Genomic DNA, 24,916 nt, shown 5'->3' on the forward strand with positions numbered 1-24,916 from the left:
TTGACAGCAATCCATGCTTTGGTTTAGTTTACCTGGCACTGTTTTCAAATGCTAACGTTATAAAATGTAGGTACAAATCCCATCCAAGTCCTGGTACCGATATTGCCAAAATCATCCTAAAACATTAGCATTTGGAAACAGTACCTGGGAAATAAAACCAAACCATGGATCGCTGTCATCCCACTGGGCAAAAACTGGTTAAATCAACATTGTTTTCCAATGTCATTTCAACAAAACAAAAAAAGTGATGTTGAATCAATGTGGAAACCTGATTTGGATTTGCAAAAAGTCATCAACATAAGGGATTTTTTTTTTTTAACACAACTTTTAACCTAAACCCAATGACATGGTGACATTTTCTGTTGATTTCATGTTGAATTCCCATTAGTTGACAACTCAACCAAATGTAAATCTGTGCCCAGTGGGATACCTTGTCCATAGACTGCTTACAGTGTAAGCAAACCAACGTGTAATTTGGGTTAACTATCCCTTTAAGTCAGAGAGTGAGTGACATGTTGTCTACTCCATGGGAACATTTCTAACATACAGTTTATCTATCTCCCTGTCTGGACATGTGTGATTAGTCCCAACACAGCAGGCTTACAGAAACATCCTCATAGGGGGGCGATGTCTAGTAGAGAGCTATGACTAAAAGGAAGACCCCACCTTTCCTGTGCTGCAGGCACGGCAATGCAGCAATATATGAAGTTGTGGTGGCTAATTCCAGGGAGCCTGAAACTACTAGTCATGGGATGATGGACATAAAGGTTAGGGAGACTGTGAATAAACCTGCCAACTCTGATTAACAAACTGACACAAACCTATTGCTGTGAATAAACCTGCCAACTCTAATAAACTGACACAAACCTATTGCTGTGAATAAACCTGCCAACTCTAATAAACTGACACAAACCTATTGCTGGAATCCATGTAGTTATTGCACACTTAACTTAATTGTGATAAAAGTGGTTTAATAAAAAAAAATATCTAAATAATCAATGTAAGAACAGATATTGCACACAGCCTATTGCACACGTAACTTAATTGTGATGAAAGTGATAAGATTTTAAATAATCAATGTAAAAACAGATATCTCATATCCAATTGGACATAGGCTTACTGTAACAACAATTTAATCATGACTCATGCTTTAATGACGACAAATCACTAAACAATGGCAATAGGTTCATAAAGAAATGGGTTAGGCTGCCTACTCATTCTACTAATTTGAGCTCTTGCGCATAAATTACTGAGGAGTGAGTCGCATCACCAAAACAACTTTTGTTCAAGTGCGTTTACGCCCACACAGACACAGCACGATGCATCTTAATTTGTGCCATCCTCAATGACAAGTCAAAACAATGGTGAGCTCCCCACCGGCGCGCGGCCGCACACTGAACGAAGCACGCAATGAAAATGCTCTCATCGAAACGGACACAGATGGATAGCCTCGTTCAACCACTTGTTGCCCAGTATCTCGCTATGGGATGCCAATCCAAAGAAAATGGGCAAAATGAAAATGTGGGATCAAATGGAAAGGAAAAAGAACATCCGTAAGTTATTTTATAACGAACTCCTGTATTTGTGAATGAACTGAATATGTTTATGAAGCGCATTACGCAGACAGTTGAAATAGCCTACAGCAAATATCGTTTTGTCAATTTGAAACATACGCAATTATAAAACCTTTATTGACACCGAATAAACATTATGATCTTGTTGATTTAGAATGTAAATCAAACTTTTGGTGGTTCTTAGTCATACAATAACTTTATGAGTGCAACAATTCCGTCCCTTGCGATTTATAAAAGCATCGACCAGGACGCACAACTGTTACACTCTCAAAACATATTCTCTAAAGCCTGTCTTCTCTCTTTAGAATTTTGTTCCATAGTTAGCCTATAGATTGGAAAGTGTATAGAACAAATGGCATGCATGGCATCCTCACTGTTTATCAGCCAACTGTTTATTTAGTGGTTCCTATAATAGAAGTCGGCAATCAACAATGATTTCCCCAAAAGGAAGGAAATGAGAACAATAGCAAAGCTACCTTAACTATAAGATACCAGGTATGAAACACTTGAGTATAGTATAATGACCTGAAAAGTGTTGTGTTATATTTGCCTGTGTGATTTCTTTAGGATTAACATGTAGCATTTTCATTGTGTTGTCTACTTCAATATTGTATGCACTGCATGCTATAAATGACCACACAGCTGTGCTCTCTACACCTCCCTCCACCTCACGCCCTCTCTCCTCCACTGCCCCTCCAGACGGCCCTCTCTCTCTAAGGTCTGTCCGCCTGTGCCTGCTCGGCCTCAGCGGTTCAACAGGCCCAATCTGGCCCAGATGACCCAGGGCAAGGTCATGATGTCTCTGGGACACTATACCAAGGGGGCGAGCTGGGAAGAGCTGATCCAGGCCTGTATCCAGTCCTTCGGTGAGTCACTGTGTTCTGGGCTGCTCTTGTGTTTCTGCCAGTAATACTATTGGTAACTGAATGATAATACTGAGTTTATATGATTTCACAATACTGAATATGCGCAGCATATTTTCCTTTTTTGTATGAAAAAAGTTGTTTTTTTTAAATGAAAATGAGAAGCATGTCATATTTGAGTTTGTTGTTGAGCTATACAAAATGGTTGTGCAGGTCAAGATCATTGTCATTAGTTATGTTGTCAGTTTATAGCATCCGCTTCATTTCCCTTTTTAAGTGACGTTGAACTTCAGTTTTTCTTTAAATCAGTAGGGTGAATGTTTCCTGGAAGCACCTGTTTCTCTCGGCCTCTAGCTGTTTGATGTTATTAAGAGATCCTGTCTCCATGAAACTGTTACCATTTACAAGGTCTCTCTAATTAGCCTATAGGGCTAGGATGAAACAAACAGACCGCATTTAAAGACTTTTCTCTTTTATGAACTAGCCTCTATTTGTTGTCTAACAATATGGTTGTCAGTCTTTGCATTTGAGATGAGACAGGGATTTGTTTTTATTTAAGTTTATTTGGCAGGGACAATGCACAACAAAACATACGTCTCAGAGCACTGAGATATGATGCGTCACACCAGATTTAGTTATTAGAATATTACGATCACTTTCACGAAAATGTTAAGTATATATTTTCACCTACACACAGGGTGCCCTGGGCAAGTGACTATTCCATTTCTCGAAGACTATATTTAAGTGATAATGCCCAATAAACCAGTGTTTTGAGGATATATTGGCACTGGTGTTGTTAGGCCCGAGACAAAGTCGAGATATCCTCAAAACACCAGTTTCAAAGGGCATTATCACTTTTATACAACGGGTTACCAACATATTCAAATAATGATTGACATATTTTCATTAGACACGACCCAGTCGTTCAGTCTTTTTGTTCTGCATCTATGGACGCGACCCAGTCGTTCGTTCTAAATGTTCCATTGCCATACTGGCTGGCAAAGTTCTTATCCCTTGCTTGCTAGCTAGCCAACTACGGCTAACTTACAGTCACGTCAAACAGTCGTGACAGTCACGTGCAGCCAGAATGAGTAGCTGCCTTTGCATTTGTTTAAGCTGTTTTGTAGTGACATTTATTTGGATACATCCATAACAATGAGCTAATGAGGCGTGATTTCGCCTGGCATAGAAAATGTGCTCACTTGTCAGGACACTTGTTCAGAGGAGCTAGCCAACAACACAGCTACAGTAATACAATCACTTCAAACTGAAGCTGGAAAGACTGAAAATTAGCTGTGTTTTGTTTGACCTTTTTTCAATTGACCTTTTTTTGTATACAGCGCCTTGACCTTTTCCACAGTTTGTTACGTTACAGCCTTATTCTAAAATGTATTAATTCGTTTTTTCCTTCATCAATCTACACACACAATACCCCATAATGACAAAGCAAAAACAGGTTTTTGGAATTTTTTGCAAATGTATAAAAAAACAAAAAACTGAAATATTACATTTACATAAGTGTTCAGACCCTTTACTCAGTACTTTGGTGAAGCATCTTTGGCAGTGATTACAGCATCAAATCTTCTTGGGTATGAATCTACAAGCTTGGCACACCTGTATTTGGGAAGTTTCTCCCATTCTTCTCTGCAGATCCTCTCAAGCTATGTCATATTCGATAGGGAGCGTTGCTGTACAGCTATTTTCAGGTATCTCCAGAGATGTTAGATCGGGTTCAAGTCCGGGCTCTGGCTGGGCCACTGAAGGACATTCAGAAACCACTCCTGAGTTGTCTTGGCTGTGTGCTTAGTGTCGTTGTCCTGTTGGAAGGTGAACATTTACCCCAGTCTGAGGTCCTGAGTGCTCTGGAGCAGGTTTTCATCAAGGATCTCTGTGCTCTGTACAGCAGGATATTGAATTTCAATTTTGAAACAATGTTGCAAATGTCGAAGAGACAGACAGGAAGATTTTTACAAATCTCCGCTGTTGAAAACAAAATGTTAGTCTAAAAGAAAAGTGAGATAATGTCTAGATGCATTTTATAGTGGAGATCAAGTTTATAAGTTGCCTCGCTGGGCTAATGAGACAGTGGATTGCACAGTCAGATGGAACAGAGTACATAGGCATTTTAACGTCATAGATTTAGCCGTTGGTAACTTATGGAATAGACACCGGCTGGATTGCGATTTTACCCAATCAGCATTCAGGGTTAGACCCACCCATTGTATAACATTGTATGTGGATCTACTGCAACTATGCCTGCTCTGAATATGGTACAGTATAACAAAATCATTCACCAACTGAAGTATTGATTCTGTCACGTCCTGACCAGTGAAAGGGGTCATTTTGCCATAGTAGAATGGTCAGGGTGTGGCAGGGGGGGGCCGAGTGTGGCCGAGTATGGTTTCCAATCAGAGGCAGGTGTCTTTCGTTGTCTCTGATTGGAAGCCATACTTAGGCAGCCTGTTTTCCTTTGGGTTTTGTGGGTGGTTGTTTTCTGTTTAGTATGTTAGGATACCTGACAGAACTGTTTGGCTGTCATTAGTTTTTTCTTTGTGAAGGGCTTTTATCATCCAAAAATAAAAGATGAGCACTCAACACGCCGCGCCTTGGTCTGTTCACTACGACGCCTGTTACAGATTCAGTAGACATGGAATGTGATTTAAGGATATCACATTAGTAATACATTGACTTTGTCCATTTACATGTATTTATATATTCTGTATATTGGCTGCAATATGGACGCTGTCAAAAACCCTATCAAGATACCCTGTTAAATGAGAATAATGTGCCCTACTAAGTTGTCTGGAGTGCTCTCAAAGTTATGGTGATTATCTATTGGAAGAGGCAAGAATTCTGATTGCTGTTGCTTGGAGACACAAATGGAGTGAAGAGCGAGTGATGAGGAGGTGGTACAGTGGACTGAATACAGAGAGTGACATCCCTTACTTACAGTTATCTGTCAAGGAAAAGAATGGCAGAATAATAGCTGGCTTTTCATTTAGGATTTATACAAAATATATCAGCCATGTTAATCAAGTGGGTGCTTTTCTAAAGCTCCTTTTACAATGTCTTTTAGGAGAATTCATCCATATGGTTTACTAACAATATGTGTTGAATGACTGAAATTGTCATTGAATTTCCAAATCAGAATTCACAGGTCATTGAGAGAAATTCCGATCCTTTCAAGGAAATCTAGTCTACAGTAAGGAGATAAACATGCAAGTGTTTTGAATCCAAGTTAATAAGAGGGTACAAAATGGAGCTACCTACTGTAGTACATAGAGGTCAAACAGGGCGGAGCGTTCCCCAGCAGCTGCTGTCTCACATCAGAGGCTGACCCCCCAGGTCCTGGGGCTCCTGGGGCTCCGGCACCTTTTCAAATGTGAGAGCACACGTAAGAGTCATTTGAAAGATTGGGCTAGCAGCAGCCGGGCAAAGGTCAGCTACCCAAAAGGCCATTCTCAGATGCTGACCACTCTTTGAAATGCAGAGCACCAAGGGGTGGGGATCAATAATGTTTGACATCATCATTCACCCCTAAGTCCACGCCCCACAGTTCCACTTACCCACAGTGCCCAAAGTCTCTACACTATCGTAATGTTAATGGACAGCAATAAGCATTGCAGAGATTTGAAGGCCTCAATCGTGGAACCCATTTTGAATTAAATACATTTTCCATGTAAATCATGTATGATGCAGGCACACAACCTGTGAATCTCACAAAGAGATATCCACTGCAGGCTCGGATGTACTGTAGACGCTAATGTGAAAAACCTCTGTGCCTATGGTGGTCAACATATGTTTAAACACTTATGGAGCATCATGGCTGTTTGTGGATATTAAATCAATTTCCTGTACTCTATTGTTCTACATGTACTGTAGGCCTACAGCATGTTGAGCCAACATAAGGCACATGCAATAGAGAGTGTGCAACTAATAATGACATGGAAATCTCTGGGGCCTCTTAGACTGTTCCTTACCGACTCTTTCATGTGTACATTAGAGATAAGCATTGAGCTGACTGAGGAAAAACAAAATGATCATCCATCCCATTAGCCCAACCTCTGTCAAAACAAGGAAAGACTCCTTTCACCATGGCTATGCTGATGAATGCCTACGATAATAAAAACCCTCAAAGGCAACGCTCCCTGAATTTTACTGTGTTTGTCATCACATCCCTTGTCCTATCCCAGTGCAGCCTGCTGCTGCTTTCCTAACTTTTCACTGTGAGTAAGACAGAGGGGATTTCCTCAGCAATTAGCCCCATCTGGGTTGGTAGGGAGGTGATGTAAAATGATGAAGTAATTGTTTACCTGGTAGTGAATCAAAAGCCCTTCTTTTTATTTTAGATGATTTTAGAGCATAACTTGCTTATATGATTGCAGCAATTAAAAAAACATTAAGTTTGTATAAGTAGAGGAAGGATAGAGTTGAGTTGTTTTGCATCACCGTCCTTAAACTTAGTGACAGTATAAAGCTTCAAACATATGACAACAGTTTCCCCTCAGAACAGTCTAATCATGTATATGATTTTCGAGATATTTATTTTCACTCATGACAGTTTTTCATACAGTAAGATTATGTTTGTGTATCATTGCTGGGAAGGTGACTTTTCATTGACATTGATCATTGGGGCGTTGTAGCCCTTGTTGGGACCAGTAAATAGAACACTGCCGTACCAGTGGTGCAGGATATGAGAGAAGGATTAGCTGCCTGCTGAAGTTGGCCCAGTGAGATAGATAACAAAGATTAGAAAGGACTATGTCGTCATCGTGTCTGAGGTATTTCAAGTCGATATGGGATATGTGGGGACCCATGGAAACTGGTATCCTTGTGTGGCATTAAGACAATGCCAGCTGCTGATGTTCAAAAGTTAAACACCATTTTAATGGATTCGTCAAGGTGCTGTCTTAGCTACGATTTCCAGAAAATCACTGGCAGATTGTTTACCTGCAATGGAAGAGATCAGAAGCATAGCAAAGAGGTTGTCATTTGCTATCCGATAGACAAATATGCTTATAAACAACATGTTACAGAGGACCAAGAGAAAGGCTAATGTAGTTAGAAATGGAATCTGCAATTGCTACTGTGTGGATACAGCTAACAATGTATTCCTTGAGATGTTTTCCACAACGTCATATCCTTTTATCTCCAGTGCCTCTAGGGACAAAGCTGTTTGAGTAGATGACAGAGATGGTGGCTGAAGGTTCCTGTGATGTCATAAGTGTTGGCAGAGATATAGGGAGGCGGTCACAAAGACAGGAAGTGAGATACGACAGAGAAAAGTAGACCACAGAAAATTCACAATACCACCACAGGAAAAGCAGAGACATTCAGAGATGGTGTATACACGTAGAGATTTGCAGTTGACACAAAACTGGCATGTTATTGAGTTCATGGTTGCATAGCACACATTTAAAAAAAATAAAGGTATGCTCTTTTGAGGTTGATTTGTATCATAATTTGACTGCAGACTTGTGGCTGAATGGAATCAGGAAGTTTTAATGGTTAAATCCCATTGTTTTGTTGACATTCTGTAGCATGACATGACTGCTAGATTTGGTTATCAGAGAGCTACGGTAGCATTGGACACTGATATGCAGAAATTATTTTCTTGTCCATATGAAATCTCAACCATCTATAGTAGATTATTGGCATTGTGATCGGCAACAGCATGTCTGTTGACGTGCTCCATGTGTTGTGCTCTCTTTCAGACACGGAGGGCTGTGTATGTGGGAGCAGCCACCTGATGAACATCACCCTGACCATGCACCGACTCCTCATTTCTTCCAGTGACCTCCTGGAGAAACTCATCTCCCTATATCCTTTACCAAGCAGACCCAATGTTCTACGGCTCTTCCACTACAGCAAAAACTATTATCGAGTTGGCACCAGGACCTGACCAATCTGTTGTGCCAAACATGGGATCTTTACCGCCTGTGCAGCGCTGTTTTGTGATCTGGTTGTCAGTAGCAACGGCCAATTAAGATCCAACTTGGCTGACAAGGTGCCATGCCATCGACTCCTCTCTCCTACCAGCAATGTGACCATCAATATGTGTGCACCCCAATTCTGTATTGCTGTACTATAGAGCCTCTAAATGTCTTTGTTAGCTCCAGTATACATCACCATGTTCTGTTTCCAATCCAGTGTCTTCCAGGTACCTTAGTCTTTCTATTACCATCTTAGCTATACAAAAAGCACAATTCATCCCAATTTAATTCCCCCTCTTCAGGTCTGGTGTAAAAAGGCCACTGTAGCTGCCTATTTTCTGTTCTGAATGAGCAGTCTGTAATCTAGGGCTCCATTCAACAAAGAGCTCTGACGTCACAAAGCCCAGAGGAGCGGCAGTACTGGCACAGTGAGGAGGGTACTAAGGCTAGGGGCTTCAGGTGTTAATTACCTCTTCCCAGACTGAAGCCCTCTTCAGTTCTTTTTAAACACAGCCTCTCAGCTGCCCAAGGAGGCTCGCTCACCAAAACCCACGTCACACCTCAAGATGCACTGTGCGTCCTGCCCTCTATTTTCAACCCCTAAGCTCGTTCTGAGCTGAAGACCCAGAAGCATCAAATATGGTTAAGAGTGGCTTAGGAACAAGTGAAAGCACTGGAGCCATTAATGCCATTTATCGTAAAAACAATCTGGCTTTGCGATAGTGTGGGTGGCTCTTCATCTCCCATGACGCAACTAGCCTTTTTATGTGCATCACTTCAAGCTGATTTCTGCCAACAGAGTGCAGTGAGGCTCATAGTGTCAGGCTATTTTATTTTACCCCTGTTTTATATAATAAGAAGAATGGAGATGTTTTTTGAGTTAGGTACTCTGTACCTACCGAGCATATGGCACAGCAGCTTAGGTAATAAACTGTTCTCACACTCACAGCCATTGAGATGTAAAAAGTAACATTATGTCAGCTGTGTTTTTACCTGGTTGAGAGAACATGTTTTTACTCACTAAAAAAGGGTCCTCTGCCAGCACATCTTCTACAGGAATAGTGATTGTCTGTTGTGCATGTTTTAACAGACACTTTTATCCAAAGCAACCAAGGAATCCAACCCATAGCCCTGTAAACAACATGCTTCAACCAACTGAGCCATTGGAACCACACAACACCAGAATGATTCACTTGCTGATGCTCCTAACCAGTTCTCTTTTTTGTGGTCGCCTCCTCCCACACCACCAAATGTCACATCTGTTCGCCTTTTAGTTTTCCTATTGATGAGTTTCCTGCGCTAAATACATTAAACACCAGTTAGTAATTGTTTACTTAGATGAATAGACATTTGAATAGACTCTTTGTCCTGCACAGTGATCCAGATCCTTTATTCACTGATAAATCCCACATTCAGTTCCTGGTCTCTTCCCTGACTCTAAACAATGTGCACATTTTACTATACCAGTGAATCATAATGTGTCCTTAACTTGAGGTGTTACATTTAAAAGCGCCCTGGAGAGTAAGCAGTCCACAGAGTGTAAGAGGATCTGTTACTTCATTAGGTAAGTGTGTGTTCCCCCTGCAGTCGTCCTCATCATGCCACTACCACTGGGGTCTACTAAGGCCTCCACACAATAACTCACTGTTCAATTATTCTTATGAAAGGACATTAAAAGGGCTTATCCACATAACACCTAAATAATACAATATTCTATAACTGGGTTGATGGTTTAGGCCATGCTATTAGTGCATTTGCAAGAGCCTATAGTGTTGATTTCATGTTAGACAATATACAACTAGGGTTTAGTGTTTGAAGTATACGCCCAGTCGGTATTAGATAGAATGTCGCGGCCCCGCCCGCCTTGGGGGAAAATAACCCGTAGTTACCTAGGTTACCGCATTGGTTCCCTGCAAAAACGGGACTTTTTTCAAATGCAATTTCCTTGTTGTCTGCTTGTTTTAGTCAATTATAAAACTACATTTAAGAAAAGTACTTTTCAACATTTCCTGCTACGGTGCATTCTCACTACTTAGAAAAACGCAATATTGTAGGGCTTCCCTCATGCCCCTTTTTATGCGGCACTGGCAACCATGTGAGTGAGTTGCTACTGACCAGAACATTAAGCTAGTCAAGACCAACAACACAAACAAACAGACTATATAGCTACAAGTAGTGAGTGGAGTTACAAACGAACTATACTGAACAAGTTAAATGTCTTACCTGTTATGAAATGTTTTCCACACACATAGCTACAATTACCCTACTTGGACACCAGGTCCCCACAATTTCCCACTCTCCCACACCGCATAGCCTGAAGCCACATGGCTCTTCTCATATGCTCTATTTCGCTATGAGGGAGCATTGCAAACCGTAGGTCAAGATTTTTGACCTGGTTACATGTACATTGTACAACACAGCAGCTTTTCGGCATATTTTGTTATTTATGTATGACACAAAATCTACAACAAAGTTGGCTCTTTAACAATGGTGGTCAATGAGAAAGAATGTTGGTTTTCCACAATTTGTGGGCGTGGTTGAAGGGAATTCCTTCTTATGATGTGAATATCGACTCGGGGTATAGTATTTCATTGTGGTAAACAGTGTTATTGTCCATATCTTTCAGGTATTGGATCCAGGAGTTCTGGACGATGTTCCGGTTACACAGCAGCCTGTCAGACTCCATGGAGCAGTTCCAGGATCTGATCAGGGATCAGGGCCAGGAAAGGCTGTGCCCTCTCTTGCAGACTAAATGGATGTAAGTATTCCCGGTATATTACTGAACAGAATTCATGTCTCTCTTGAGGAAAGCATCTAGACTTACCTGAAAATGGCTTTACATGGTAATGGTTTCAAATGATGCCTGTGTAACACCTGTGTATTTACGGTCTATGTTGTTCACCATGTTGTGTCCCAGAAATGATAGGCACTGGTCTCAGAAGCCCAGTCAGAGGATCAAGGCTAACAGCAGTAAGAAGAGGAAAGTGTCTCTGCTGTTTGATCACCTGGAGCCCATAGAACTGGCTGAGCACCTCACCTACCTGGAGTTCAAGTCCTTCTGTAGAATATCAGTGAGTAGAGCCCGCCTGTATGTGATCGCTATAAACACTATGACATTCTGAAGATTGTCATAGCACATGCACTCTACTGTAGGTATTTCAAGGCATTCAAATGTGTTCTGCAAAACCTCTGTCCTTTTAGCAAAATGAGTCAGCATATGCTTTACTCTTTTTTCCAGTTTGCAGACTACCAGAACTACATCCGCAGCTGCTGCATGAAGGACAACCCCATGATGGAACGTTCCATTACGTTGTGCAATGGTATCTCCCAGTGGGTGCAGCTCATGGTTCTGAGTCGGCCTACAGCTCAGCTGAGAGCAGAGGTCTTCACCAAGTTCATCCATGTGGCTCAGGTATGGCCCTAACTATTCCTCCTCCAGAACCATTATCGACTAACTCTACAGTATATGTCTAGACAATAACAAAATGTCCACATACAAGGTGTTTAGCCCATGTTTTGTACCCTCATGAATTGTGTTTGTTCAATGTCTATATCTGGTACCTTTTCCTTGTATTAAACTAATGCATGTCTACCATATCGTACAGTGAAACCTTCAGTACCTACTACTGTACTGCAGCAGCACCATCATTTGTTGTTACATAATGCATATTAAAAGAGGGCTACTAATGACTCTCAAGAGCTCCATGATGGGCTTTTAGTGCATCAAAGATGCTGGCTAACAGTGAACATGTGCTCTGAATATAAACAAAGTACAGGCCTTCAGCACTAATGGATTTATCAGTGCTAAGTGCTAATACTGAGGATCTATCAGATGCTATGGGTTCCCTCCAAAAATGGAAAGGAACCGGGATTAGATGCGTTTCCTATAGAATTCGACTAGTTATTATCTGAGCGGTTGATGCCTCTTTTTCTCCCTATGATCAAGTCCTGTCTGGCGAAAACGCTTCCTCATACTTTACGTCTTGCAGCTATTACTTTACTGAAAAAGAAAGATCACACGTTGTGCTCCTCCCATAGACCAGTGTCACTTTTAAATGTTAATTATCATTTGATTGCTAAAATATTAACTCTGCGCCTAAGAGTCTGTGACCAATCTCATCCACACAGACCAAACTGGTTTTGTGCAGGGTCGTCTGTCCTGTGATAATTGACGTCTATATTTTGTAACTACATTCCAGTTATTGAAAAAGGTTACTAATAACTTGAAAAGAATGGACTTCCTTCCTATTTATCTTACGGCCAGCGTTAATGTCATCCAAAAGTCAATATTACCAAAATGTCTTTATTTGTTTCAGAATCTTCCAATTTCACCCCCTCTGCATTTATTCAAAAACATGCAAAGCCTATTTTCCTCAGTTATTTGGAATAACGAATCACCCAGAATTTGTCTGCAGGTCCTGTATCTTCCATATAAGGCGGGTGGTCTGAATTTACCAAACCTAAAAATGTACTATTGGGCAGCCCAACTCACCCAAGTTAAGCAATGGTTTTCTCCCGCATTAGGATTGTACCCTGCCCAAGAACTTATGACATTTTACCATATGAGCTGAAATACCTTAACTATTTTGGCCTGCATAAGAAGGTTACAAATAACCCAGTCATTTTTAATAGTATACAATAATACACGTATGGAAAGCAACTCATAAATTACTGGGTTACAATGCATCCCTCTCCCCTTTTGCTCCCATATGGAGACATCCCTGCTTTTAATTATGAGACATTTAGAACCTGGCACAACAAGGGTTTAAGGGAAATGTACCACCTCTTCCAGGATGGTACTACTACGAGAGACATTCTGAATTCCATCTGACCATTTGTTTCAATGTTTTCAAGTCTGAAGTATTGGTTCAATCAAGACAAGGTTCTCTTGTGGAATCCAAAGCATCGAAACGTGATGTCTTACTGAATAATAGTAAAACAAATTGTCAACTGTATTTCTGAAGTTTGTGATGTTAGATCATATGCTAGTAGACACAGATTTTACTAGATTAGGAACTATGACAACTACCGTCAGAGGAAGGTCCTACAGATTGTCTAAGACTCCAGCCACCCTAGTCATAGACTTCTCTCTGGTACCGCATGGCAGATGATACCGGAGCGCCATGTTGAGGTCCAAAAGGCTTCTTAACAGCTTCTTCCCCAAGCCATAAGACTCCTGAACAGCTAATCAAAGGGCTACCCAGACCCCTCTTTTACGCTGCTGCTACTCTCGGTTTATAATCTATGCATAGTCACTTTAACTCTACCTACATGTACATATTACCTCAATTACCTCGACTAACCGGTGCCCCCTCACATTGACTCTGTACCGGTGCCCCCTGTATATAGCCTCGCTTGTTATTTTACTGCTGCTGTTTAATTATTTGTAACTTTTATTTTCTATTTTTCACTTATCTATTTTTTTCTTAACTTCTTAAAGCGTTGTTGGTTAAGGGATTGTAAGTAAGCAGTTCACTGTAAGGTCTACACTAGTTGTATTCGGCGCATGTGACAAATACAATTTGATTTGAAATGGGAACAAGATTGACAGTTTGAAATAAGCAGAGAGATAATAATATGTTTGAAAGCACACAAACTCTCTGTTTCACAGAATTAACTATTCACCAGAAAAACTTCACAAAATGAATGCTGAACTGTCTTTTCTTTGTTGGCAATGTAAGAGGCAAAAGGGTACTTAATAATAACATGTTTTGGACTGTTTTAGGAATCAGTAAACACAATTTCAGAAAGTTTTTACAGATGTCTATCTCTCTCACGCCTGGCTTGTGTCTGTTTGGGACTAGTGAACTTGACCCCCAAAAAATATTGACCCGTCTGTCCTTGCGCCAATGTTTTTATAACATTACGCTGGAAATCAGATAGTCCCCCTACTTCAACACACTGGCTAAATGAAATATCTGGCTACATCCCTTTGAACAATATCTTCTATAATATCAAAGGCAGACCACATCATTTACAAAACATCTGGCATTCCCACATCCAGTTCATGGCAATAAGAGCAAATAAATAATGAGTGACATGTTTATTATTATAATGTATTGCTTGTTGATGTTTTTTTGTCTGATTGTATGCATTGCTGTCCCTTTTTTGGTACTGTATATGCAAGTACACGTGTGTATTATTTAATTAATTGTATTATGTGTTGAAATTGTATTTACACATGCTAAAAACACACACACACACACACACACACACACACACACACACACACACACACACACACACACACACAGTGGGGAGAACAAGTATTTGATACACTGCCGATTTTGCAGGTTTTCCTACTTACAAAGCATGTAGAGGTCTGTAATTTTTATCATAGGTACACTTCAACTCTGAGAGACGGAATATAAAACAAAAATCCAGAAAATCACATTGTATGATTTTTAACTAATTAATTTGCATTTTATTGCATGACATAAGTATTTGATACATCAGAAAAGCAGAACTTAATATTTGGTACAGAAACCTTTGTTTGCAATTACAGAGATCATACGTTTCCTGTAGTTCTTGATCAGGTTTGCACACACTGCAGCAGGGATTTTGGCCCACTCCTCCATACAGACCTTCTCCAGATCCTTCAGGTTTCGGGGCTGTCGCCGGGCAATACGGACTTTCAGCTCCCTCCAAAGATTTTCTATTGGGTTCAGGTCTGGAGACTGGCTAGGCCACTCCAGGACCTTGAGATGCTTCTTACGGAGCCACTCCTTAGTTGCCCTGGCTGTGTGTTTCGGGTCGTTGTCATGCTGGAAGACCCAGCCACAACCCATCTTCAATGCTCTTACTGAGGGAAGGAGGTTGTTGGCCAAGATCTCGCGATACATGGCCCCATCCATCCTCCCCTCAATATGGTGCAGTCATCCTGTCCCCTTTGCAGAAAAGCATCCCCAAAGAATGATGTTTCCACCTCCATGCTTCACGGTTGGGATGGTGTTCTTGGGGGTTGTACTCATCCTTCTTCTTCCACCAAACACGGCGAGTGGAGTTTAGACCAAAAAGCTCTATTTTTGTCTCATCAGACCACATGACCTTCTCCCATTCCTCCTCTGGATCATCCAGATGGTCATTGGCAAACTTCAGATGGGCCTGGACATGCGCTGGCTTGAGCAGGGGGACCTTGCGTGCGCTGCAGGATTTTAATCCATGACGGCGTAGTGTGTTACTAATGGTTTTCTTTGAGACTGTGGTCCCAGCTCTCTTCAGGTCATTGACCAGGTCCTGCCGTGTAGTTCTGGGCTGATCCCTCACCTTCCTCATGATCATTGATGCCCCACAAGGTGAGATCTTGCTTGGAGCCCCAGACCGAGGGTGATTGACCGTCATCTTGAACTTCTTCCATTTTCTAATAATTGCGCCAACAGTTGTTGCCTTCTCACCAAGCTGCTTGCCTATTGTCCTGTAGCCCATCCCAGCCTTGTGCAGGTCTACAATTTTATCCCTGATGTCCTTACACAGCTCTCTGGTCTTGGCCATTGTGGAGAGGTTGGATTCTGTTTGATTGAGTGTGTGGACAGGTGTATTTTATACAGGTACCGAGTTCAAACAGGTGCAGTTAATACAGGTAATGAGTGGAGAACAGGAGGGCTTCTTAAAGAAAAACTAACAGGTCTGTGAGAGCTGGAATTCTTACTGGTTGGTAGGTGATCAAATACTTATGTCATGCAATAAAATGCAAATTAATTAGTTAAAAATCATACAATGTGATTTTCTGGATTTTTGTTTTAGATTCCGTCTCTCAGAGTTGAAGTGTACCTATGATAAAAATTACAGACCTCTACATGCTTTGTAAGTAGGAAAACCTGCAAAATCGGCAGTGTATCAAATACTTGTTCTCCCCATTGAACACACACACACACACACACACACACAGTTGAAGTCGGAGGTTTGCATACACCTTAGCCAAATACATTTAAACTCAGTTTTTCACAATTCCTGACATTTAATCCTAGTAAAAATTCCCTGTTTTAGGTCAGTTATGATCACCACTTTATTTTAAGAATGTTGAAATGTCAGAATAATAGTAGAGAGAATGATTTTTCAGCTTTTATTTCTTTCATCACATTACCAGTGGTTTACATACACTCAATTAGCATTTGGTAGCATTGCCTTTAAATTGTTTAACTTGGGTCAAACGTTTTGGGTAGCCTTCCACAAGCTTCCCACAATAAGTTGGGTGAATTTTGGCCCATTCCTCCTGACAGAGCTGGTGTAACGGAGTCAGGTTTGTAGGCCTCCTTGCTCACACACGCTTTTTCAGTTCTACCCACACATTTTCTATAGGATTGAGGACAAAGCTTTGTGATGGCCACTCCAATACCTTGACTTTGTTGTCCTTAAGCCATTTTGCAACAACTTTGGAAGTATGCTTGGGGGTCATTGTCCATTTGGAAGACCCATTTGCAACCAAGCTTTAACTTCCTGACTGATGTTTTGAGATGTTGCTTCAATATATCCACAGAATTTTCCTACCTCATGATGCCATCTATTTTGTGAAGTGCACCAGTCCCTCCTGCAGCAAAGCACCCCCACAACATGATGCTGCCACCCCTGTGCTTCACGGTTGGGATGGTGTTCTTCGGCTTGCAAGCTCCCCCCTTTTTCTTCCAAACATAACGATGGTCATTATGGCCAAACAGTTATATTTTTGTTTCTTCAGACCAGAGGACATTTCTCCAAAAAGTGCGATCTTTGTCCCCATTTGCAGTTGCAAACCGTAGTCGGGCTTTTTTATGGTGGTTTTGGAGCAGTGGCTTCTTCATGGCTGAGCGGCCTTTCAGGTTATGTCGATATAGGACTCGTTTTACTGTGGATATAGATACTGTTGTACCTGTTTCCTCCAGCATCGTCACAAGGTCCTTTGCTGTTGTTCTGGGATTGATTTGCACTCTTCGCACCAAAGTACGTTCATCTCTAGGAGACAGAACGTGTCTCCTTCCTGAGCGGTATGGCGGCTGTGTGGTCGCATGGTTTTTATACTTGCATACTATTATTTGTACAGATGAACGTGGTACCTTCAGGCATTTGGAAATTCCTCCCGAGGATGAACCACACTTGTGGAGGTCTACAATTGTTTTCTGAGGTCTTGGCTGATTTATTTTGATTTTCCCATGATGTCAAGCAAAGAGGCACTGAGTTTGATGGTAGGCCTTGAAATACATCCACAGGTACACCTCCAATTGACTCAAATGGTGTCAATTAGCCTATCAGAAGTTTCTAAGGCCATGACATAATTTTCTGGAATTTTCCAAGCTGTTTAAAGGCACAGTCAACTTAGTGTATGTAAACTTCTGACCCACTGGAATTCTGATACAGTGAAATAATCTGTCTGTAAACAATTGTTGGAAAAATGACTTGTGTCATGCAAAGTAGATGTCCTAACCGACTTGCCAAAACTATAGTTGTCAGAGTGTGCGCAACTGGTCGAAGGAAGTCAGTTGCAGGAGAGCAGAGATGAGTGAACAGGCACACTTTATTCAGGCAGAGGAAAATAGCCGGATGCAACTGCGCCACAACACTCTGGCCCAAGGAAAAAAGCGATAGCGCACAAATTACACAAATAGGTACAAATAACAAAACCACGGGTTACAACAATACCCGGAGCAAAACCAGCCTGTAGCGTCACATACGTAACGAACAAACAATACCACACACAGACATGGGGGGAACAGAGGATAATATACATGTAGAGTAATGAGGGGATGTAAACCAGGTGTGCGGGAAAACAAGACAAAACAAATGGAAAATGAAAGGTGGAGCGGCGATGGCTAGAAGACCGATGACGTCGACTGCCGAATGCCGCCCGAACGAGGAGAGGGACTGACTTCGGCGGGAGTCGTGACAAGTTTGTTAATTAACAAGAAATTTGTGGAGTGGTTGAAAACGCTTTTTAATGATTCCAACCTAAGTGTATGTAAACTTCCGACTTCAACTGTGTGTGTGTGTATACATAAACACACACACACACACACACAAGTTTTCCATGGGAAAAATAACTAGTGGCTCTACTTGATCAAGTCTGGTTTATTATGCCTCTTCATCACTTCATTCACATGCAAAGCTGTGTTCTGAAGAGTAATGAGGAGCTGAGAGAGTTGGATGGAGAGGCAGAAGTCTGGAGAATCTCTCTGGGTTACATTAATGCACTAGTCAGCTGCCGCTCCTCTAACTCCTCTCAATGCATTCGACGCCAATGGGTTCCAGTGTCCCATAGCAGGGCCATAGGAATAATTAGGGAACTGAGAAAAGTTGGTGAAACATTTACTGGGGCGGCAGGTAGCCAAGTGGTTAGAGCATTGGGCCAATAAATGAAAGGTTGCTAGATCAAATCCCTGAGCTGACAATGTAAAAAAAATCTGTTGTTCTGCCCCTGAACAAGGTAGTTAACCCACTGTTCCTAGGCCGTCATTGTAAATAAGAATTTGTTCTTAACTGACTTGCCTAGTTAAATAAAGGTTCAACGAAAACTAGATTTGTACAACTGTATTATCTAAGATTGTAAGCAACAGTATTATGAGTGCCTAATGCAACCAACATTGGAGTGCTGCTTGTGGAGAGTGCTGTGGGTTGACACTGATTAAGGTTCAATTAGAATGTTCATATTTGTGTTTCCCAGAGCCTCCATCTTATGCACAACTTCAACACACTAATGGCTGTGGTGGGGGGCCTGTGCCACAGCTCCATCTCCAGACTTAAAGAGACCAGTTTGCATGTGTCCCACGAGGTCACCAAGGTACATTTATCTATAACATTATCATAACATGATCTATATTGATCAGTATGATGACAAACAGTATGTCTAAAATACAATACAAGGTAATAGTCGACAATATATTTTCCACTATCTCTTCTCTCCACAGGTGCTGAATGAGATGACAGACCTCCTGTCCTCCTGTAGGAACTATGACAACTACCGCCAGGCGTACAGCAGGTGTGCAGGCTTTAAGATCCCCATCCTGGGGGTCCACCTCAAGGACCTGATCTCAGTCAACGAGGCCATGTCAGACTACGTAGAGGACAACAAGGTGAATGTTCAGAAGCTCCAGGCTCTGTATAACCACATCAATGAGCTGATCCAGCTACAGCAGATCACCCCACAGCTCGACGCCAACAAAGACCTGGTCCACCTTCTCACGGTTAGTACACACCTAGGTACACAGTAATTCAAACTACTGTGTCTGTTGGTAAATGACCCTGGTCTCTGACCCTGTTGTCCTCTACTGCTCAGCTGTCCCTAGACCTCTACTACACAGATGATGAGATATATGAGCTCTCTTACACCAGGGAGCCCAAGAACAGCAAAGCACCCGTGAGTAAAAAGGGGGCATGAAAAACACTGGGGGAAATAAAACTGTTTGCGTAATGATTGAAGTAGAAAATACTCCTAGCCATAGCAAGTTCACTGTGTTATGGCTAGGGGTGTTTTCAATTTCAAAACATGTTTAATAATACTGACAAAAACCCAGTTTGCTCCAGTGAATCATGTCTGATGTTGCATATCATATTAACAAACCTATTGAAAGAGAATGAGCACTGGAGCTCTTTTTTAATTGGCCCATTTAACATCAGCAAAGTCTATTCTACATCTGCTGACAATGTTGTGATCATCTGTTTTGTTTTCCATCAGCCAGCCACCCCGTCTAGACCTCCAGTGGTTGTGGAGTGGGCATCAGGAGTGGCCCCAAAACCTGACCCCAAAACCATCAGCAAACACGTGCAAAGAATGGTGGATGTGAGTTGACAATACCAAGGGAAGGAATATGGACATAAACATAGTATTCTGTTTCATAAAAGCAGTAAATCATGTTTTAAATATTGTTATATCATGACTTATTTCCATTAATGTATACTACATACATTATTTCTCTGAAAGTTGTAGTTTTAATACTCTACCAGATCAAACTGAACAGAACTCTTTCCAGTTGATCTATTGTGCATCTCGTTACGATGTCTTGTGTCTCTTGTCCTCAACAGTCCGTGTTTAAAAACTACGACCATGATGAGAATGGCTACATCTCTCAAGGAGACTTTGAGAAAATCGCTGCTAGCTTTCCATTCTCCTTCTGTGTCATGGACAAAGAGAAGTATGTATATGGTTCCGTTGTTGCTGCATGGGCTCTCCTTTGGCACATTTGACAGTTCACACTAACAGCATGGGCTCATTTTTAACTGCAGAGAAAGGAAACTAAAGTGGAATCTGGGCCTGTAGCTACAGGAAACATAAATATCAACAGAACTATCAGCTAGCCATATGTCTCAGCCATGTCTCCTCATAGTCAACTCTCACTGTGGTCAACTGAAGTTAAATCACAAACTTCTTAACCAGTTAGCTGGTGGAGTGAAACTGTTGAAGTGAAATAAGGAAACCAAAACGTGCTAGTTTTGGTTCCTCTTATTTCAATGTGACATATAGAAGTATGAAATGAGGCCCAATATACTACATACAGTACATTGCAAACATACCATTTCTTATGAGACAGTTTGTTTACATGAGATATGGTTTGTGTTGTCCTGCTCCAGGGAAGGCCTCATCAGTAGAGAGGAGATCACAGCCTATTTCATGCGCGCTAGTGTCATCTGCTCCAAGCTGGGTCTTGGCTTTGTCCACAACTTTCAGGAGACCACCTACATGAAGCCCACCTTCTGTGACAATTGCTCCGGATTCGTAAGTCAAGACAGTACATTACAGCACTATGTCCTGATCTGTCTTTAGCTTAGCTGTAGGTCTCATTAGTACGGGCAGGAGTTTTTCCTGAACTTGTCGCCTGATCAGGAAAAACTCTGGGGCTTAGTTATAGCATACTCATCAACAATAGCAATGCTGTTACGGCTTTAAATTACTATTTAAACATGCACATTCCTCATTCTTAAATATGCATTACTTGTGTTATCTCCAAACAACCTTTTCAAATTCCTCTTTTCCATAACAGTTGTGGGGCGTCATAAAACAAGGCTACAGATGCAGAGGTGATTATTTATTTTTTATTGTTGCTGCGTCTAGACTGGAATATTCCATAATGTTTGCATAAATGTTATTCTGCACGTAGCTTACAGTTCAGTACTTTGTTGATAGGATACAATTGGGAGACTGCGAGGAGCAGGTAATGTGTAGCTATCTTGAGAAGAAGGTGCATTGTGTGGTTTCTATCATGCAGACTGCTAGCTGAATCCTGCAGCACATGAAAGTCACAACCACAAAACTTTTTACTCTCTTCCCTTTGAAACAGTCAGAAACACGCTGTTTGCATGGTAACATGCACGCAAAGGTCTGAAAACTGTTCTGTTCCACAGGCAACTGAGGGGAACGGAAGTTACATTATCTAGTAGGGTGCTATTGACAACAAAACAAAAACATGCATTCTCTGTGCAACCCAACATGACCATACAAGAATCCATTTTAAACCACCTCCTTTCCACCTCTGCCTGCTCTAACACGTCGTCTGCATTCTCTTGGCCTGTTCACAGACTGTGGGATGAACTGCCATAGGCTGTGTAAGGACCAGGTGGCGTTTGAGTGTAAGAAGAATGCCAAACTCAGCAGCACCTCTGAAGGTCCACTAACACCAGGCTCCACACCCGGCACTACAGGTGGGCCGGAAGGTGAGGAGGGACATACACACACGCATGGTAAATATGCTTGGGCCGTGATTGCACTCTCTGAGGGTGTCTCCGGTGGAGTTGGGATATGCAAACACCACATTTCCAATTTACACTGTATTAATGTGTGAAATGGCACAAATAAGCAAAATATATTTTTTATCACACATACTAAATTCTTTACCAAAATAGTGATAACCACATGTAGTGTAGCAGTAACCAACCAGAGTTGTGATTGCTAGTTGTGCTAGAAATCTAATGCAGCAGAAGGTCGCCATCTGCTGGTCTAGAAGTAATATACCCCTCTAGGTCTAGAAGTAATGTATCCCTCCAGGTCTAGAAGTAATATATCCCTCTAGGTCTAGAAGTAATATATCCCTCTAGGTCTAGAAGTAATATACCCCTCTACGTCTAGAAGTAATATACCCCTCTACGTCTAGAAGTAATATACCCCTCTACGTCTAGAAGTAATATATCCCTCTACTTGTGCTTACTACCAGTATGCAAAGTAAAGCATGTCTCGGATAGTCCTAAACTATACCATTCCATGTGGTAACCATTATTGACTGGAGTCACATATATTGCAAATACACAGGAAATATAAAGTCCCAAATCATTATTTGAAAGGTATGTCTTTGCAGGTGAGAGAGCAGGTTTAATCTAGTTTATGGAAAAGTAGCACAGCGTCTGGGTAGTTTCCCTATGTAGGTAGACTGTCATACTGCTCTCTAAAGTCAAGGACCTGCCTCACTGTAACACTGGATGTGCTTTCTGTGGTCAAACAAACACTCAGTTGACTTTTCCTTAACCTTATGAGATTCAGACTGTTTGCAAACATATCACTTCAAAACCAGAGAACTGATTGAAATGGGTTGAACAAGTCATTCAACTCTGATCATCTTTATGGTGTTGTTTGTGCTAGGCTCAGAAGAGGGGCCTTTCCCATACCCCTCAGAGGAATGTAGGGACTGGAGCCCTGACTCTGCACCCCCCTCCCATCTGAGGCTCCCCCCTAAGCTGTCCATGCCTGTGGGGGTCCACTGTAGCACCCAGACAGAGGGCCCCCCCGCCCCTGCCTCCCCTCCAGAGCCCAGTCGGCTACAGCCAGTACAGCCCTCTCTCCTGGCCCCTGTACCCTCCTCTCTCTTGGCCCCCGTATCCCCCTCCCTCACCCCATGCCCCAGTCCGGTGCCCCAACGCAAACAACGGGCCTATGCCAAGTGGGAGAACAGAACCTCTACAGTGCTAAAGTCCAGGGAGCCGGACGAAGACATAAAACCCAACTATGATGCTCTGGAAACGGTGAGATTCAGACACCACTACCTCTGGGTTACTGATATGTGTTCATTTGTGTACATTGAATGTACTACATTCTAACTTCTAGAGTTTTGAACGCAAGGTTAAACATTCCTAGAAATAAACAATGATGGTGAATGATGTTGTTCTCAGGAGAATCAGAAGCTTCAGAAGAACAACGAGACGCTGCGTAAGAAGCTGAGGGAGACGCAGCGCGAGGTAGAGATCCTGCAGACACTTCTGAAGAGGCACGCCCTGCACTCTGTGGTGGAGGACTCCTCCTCCTCCTCCTAGCCAGGAACGCCCCTCAGCAGGTCAGACACACCCACTCTATGACATCACAGGTGATGCTCAGCCCTCTTTCTCCAGAGCCACTGACAGTACTGTTTGTCTTAAAGGACCACAGCGCCACACAATCGAGATACACAGAGGGACCTAAAAGTCCCTGTGAGGAGACACTGTTACTCACATTGTTTTATGCCATGGGTACCTCACAGTACGGTACATACAGCCACTCTAATTACCAGTTGCAGCCAATTTGGGGTTATGAGGCATAGCCAATGAAAGTACCGTCCTAAATAGGACACAGCTAGTCAAAGCACAGTACCAGCCATTATGGAACATAGCCAATCAGTGTGACATTGGGTTTGGGACTCTGACAATTAGAATACCACACAGTATGGCAGAAAGGCCAGGACACTGGCCAAGTTCATTCAGGTGTACTGTGTAGTTATTATCCTGTCTAAAGTAATAACAAGGTTGCATATTGTAAATCCATGTGATTTCAATGTCACTGTCAATATTTATTGTTAAAACACTACAATACAGGTAGCTTTAGATAAATCATTGTTTTAGTCTTAATGTATGTAGGTGCAAGAAGACATTTTATAAAAAGACTACATTCAACCACAGTGTTCTTATGTATATTTCATCAGCTCAGTGCGGTCCATAGTAGCAATTAACATAATTTTAGATGTTTCACCAATGACATACCATGTAAATAACCTAACAATATGATATATTGTGGTGCCATCGTACCAGTAGTTTCTCTCAAGATGTCCTCTCTCAGTATTGCTGTCATAATGATTGTTATAATAAAGACATTTTCTCTATTAATCATGTTCGGTGAGATTTGTAACTCGGTGGGTGTCAAATTTATCTTCATTTGTATGGAACCTTAACAGTATGGAACTGACAGTAGCTGTGAAATAAGTTCCACTAGGGGTCACTAAACCCTCTAGAATATCAGCATAGCCTACCACTCTGCCTGCTTTCATGATGATTTGATGGTTTTTGCTAAGTTTTATTTTGTTTTCGTCAACTTTGCTAAAATAGAAAGTACCACTCATAGTAACTATACTATTTGCTGTATAAATGCCAATCTCTATTCAACCTCATCAGAATAGCTGTGAACCAGTGCCATTACCTCCTCAGTTGGTGGTTAATGGGAAGTTTAACAGGAAAAGAAGAAAGTTCTTCCATAATGTTAGAGAGCGGGGTAGCCTGGGCAGGGGGTTCTGCTCTTAAAGGGACAGGCTCCCTCGCCTTCAGAGGTTTGCTACGAAAAATGTATGAAAATGTATGCACTCACTACTTCAAGTCGCTCTGGATAAGAATGTCTGCTAAATGACAAAAATGT

At 41.7% G+C, this 24,916-nt stretch overlaps 1 protein-coding gene across 3 annotated transcripts; it reads left to right on the forward strand.

Moving 5' to 3' along the window:
* Window positions 1-1,285: 1,285 nt before the first annotated feature.
* LOC106611065 (RAS guanyl-releasing protein 1) lies at window positions 1,286-24,393 on the forward strand. 3 transcript variants are annotated; one of them, XM_014210922.2, is made up of 17 exons: window positions 1,286-1,553; window positions 2,274-2,440; window positions 8,152-8,257; window positions 9,872-9,934; window positions 10,997-11,128; window positions 11,288-11,441; window positions 11,609-11,782; window positions 19,001-19,117; window positions 19,245-19,520; window positions 19,613-19,693; window positions 20,012-20,116; window positions 20,359-20,468; window positions 20,905-21,049; window positions 21,315-21,351; window positions 21,850-22,011; window positions 22,904-23,283; window positions 23,431-24,393. In XM_014210922.2, the coding sequence occupies exons 1-17, from the start codon at window positions 1,411-1,413 to the stop codon at window positions 23,569-23,571; spliced, it is 2,493 nt and encodes an 830-aa protein (XP_014066397.1). In that variant the 5' UTR covers window positions 1,286-1,410; the 3' UTR covers window positions 23,572-24,393. The 3 variants fall into 3 exon arrangements, with proteins under 3 accessions (XP_014066397.1, XP_014066398.1, XP_014066399.1); XM_014210923.2 differs by having other exon boundaries at window positions 21,850-21,984; XM_014210924.2 differs by having other exon boundaries at window positions 21,850-21,972.
* The last annotated feature ends 523 nt before the right edge of the window (window positions 24,394-24,916 follow it).

This window comes from Salmo salar, chromosome ssa09 (genome assembly GCF_905237065.1).
Source record: "Salmo salar chromosome ssa09, Ssal_v3.1, whole genome shotgun sequence".
NCBI lineage: Eukaryota > Metazoa > Chordata > Actinopteri > Salmoniformes > Salmonidae > Salmo > Salmo salar.

What these genes read in the sequence shown, in the direction of transcription:
- LOC106611065 (XM_014210922.2), top strand. Translation starts at nt 1,411, where the DNA reads ATGAAAATGCTCTCATCGAAACGGACACAGATGGATAGCCTCGTTCAA. An exon ending in AGGATCTGTTACTTCATTAG is followed by an intron (nt 9,935 to 10,996) that starts GTAAGTGTGTGT and finishes CATATCTTTCAG; the next exon opens with GTATTGGATCCAGGAGTTCT. An exon ending in TGTGTCATGGACAAAGAGAA is followed by an intron (nt 20,469 to 20,904) that starts GTATGTATATGG and finishes GTCCTGCTCCAG; the next exon opens with GGAAGGCCTCATCAGTAGAG.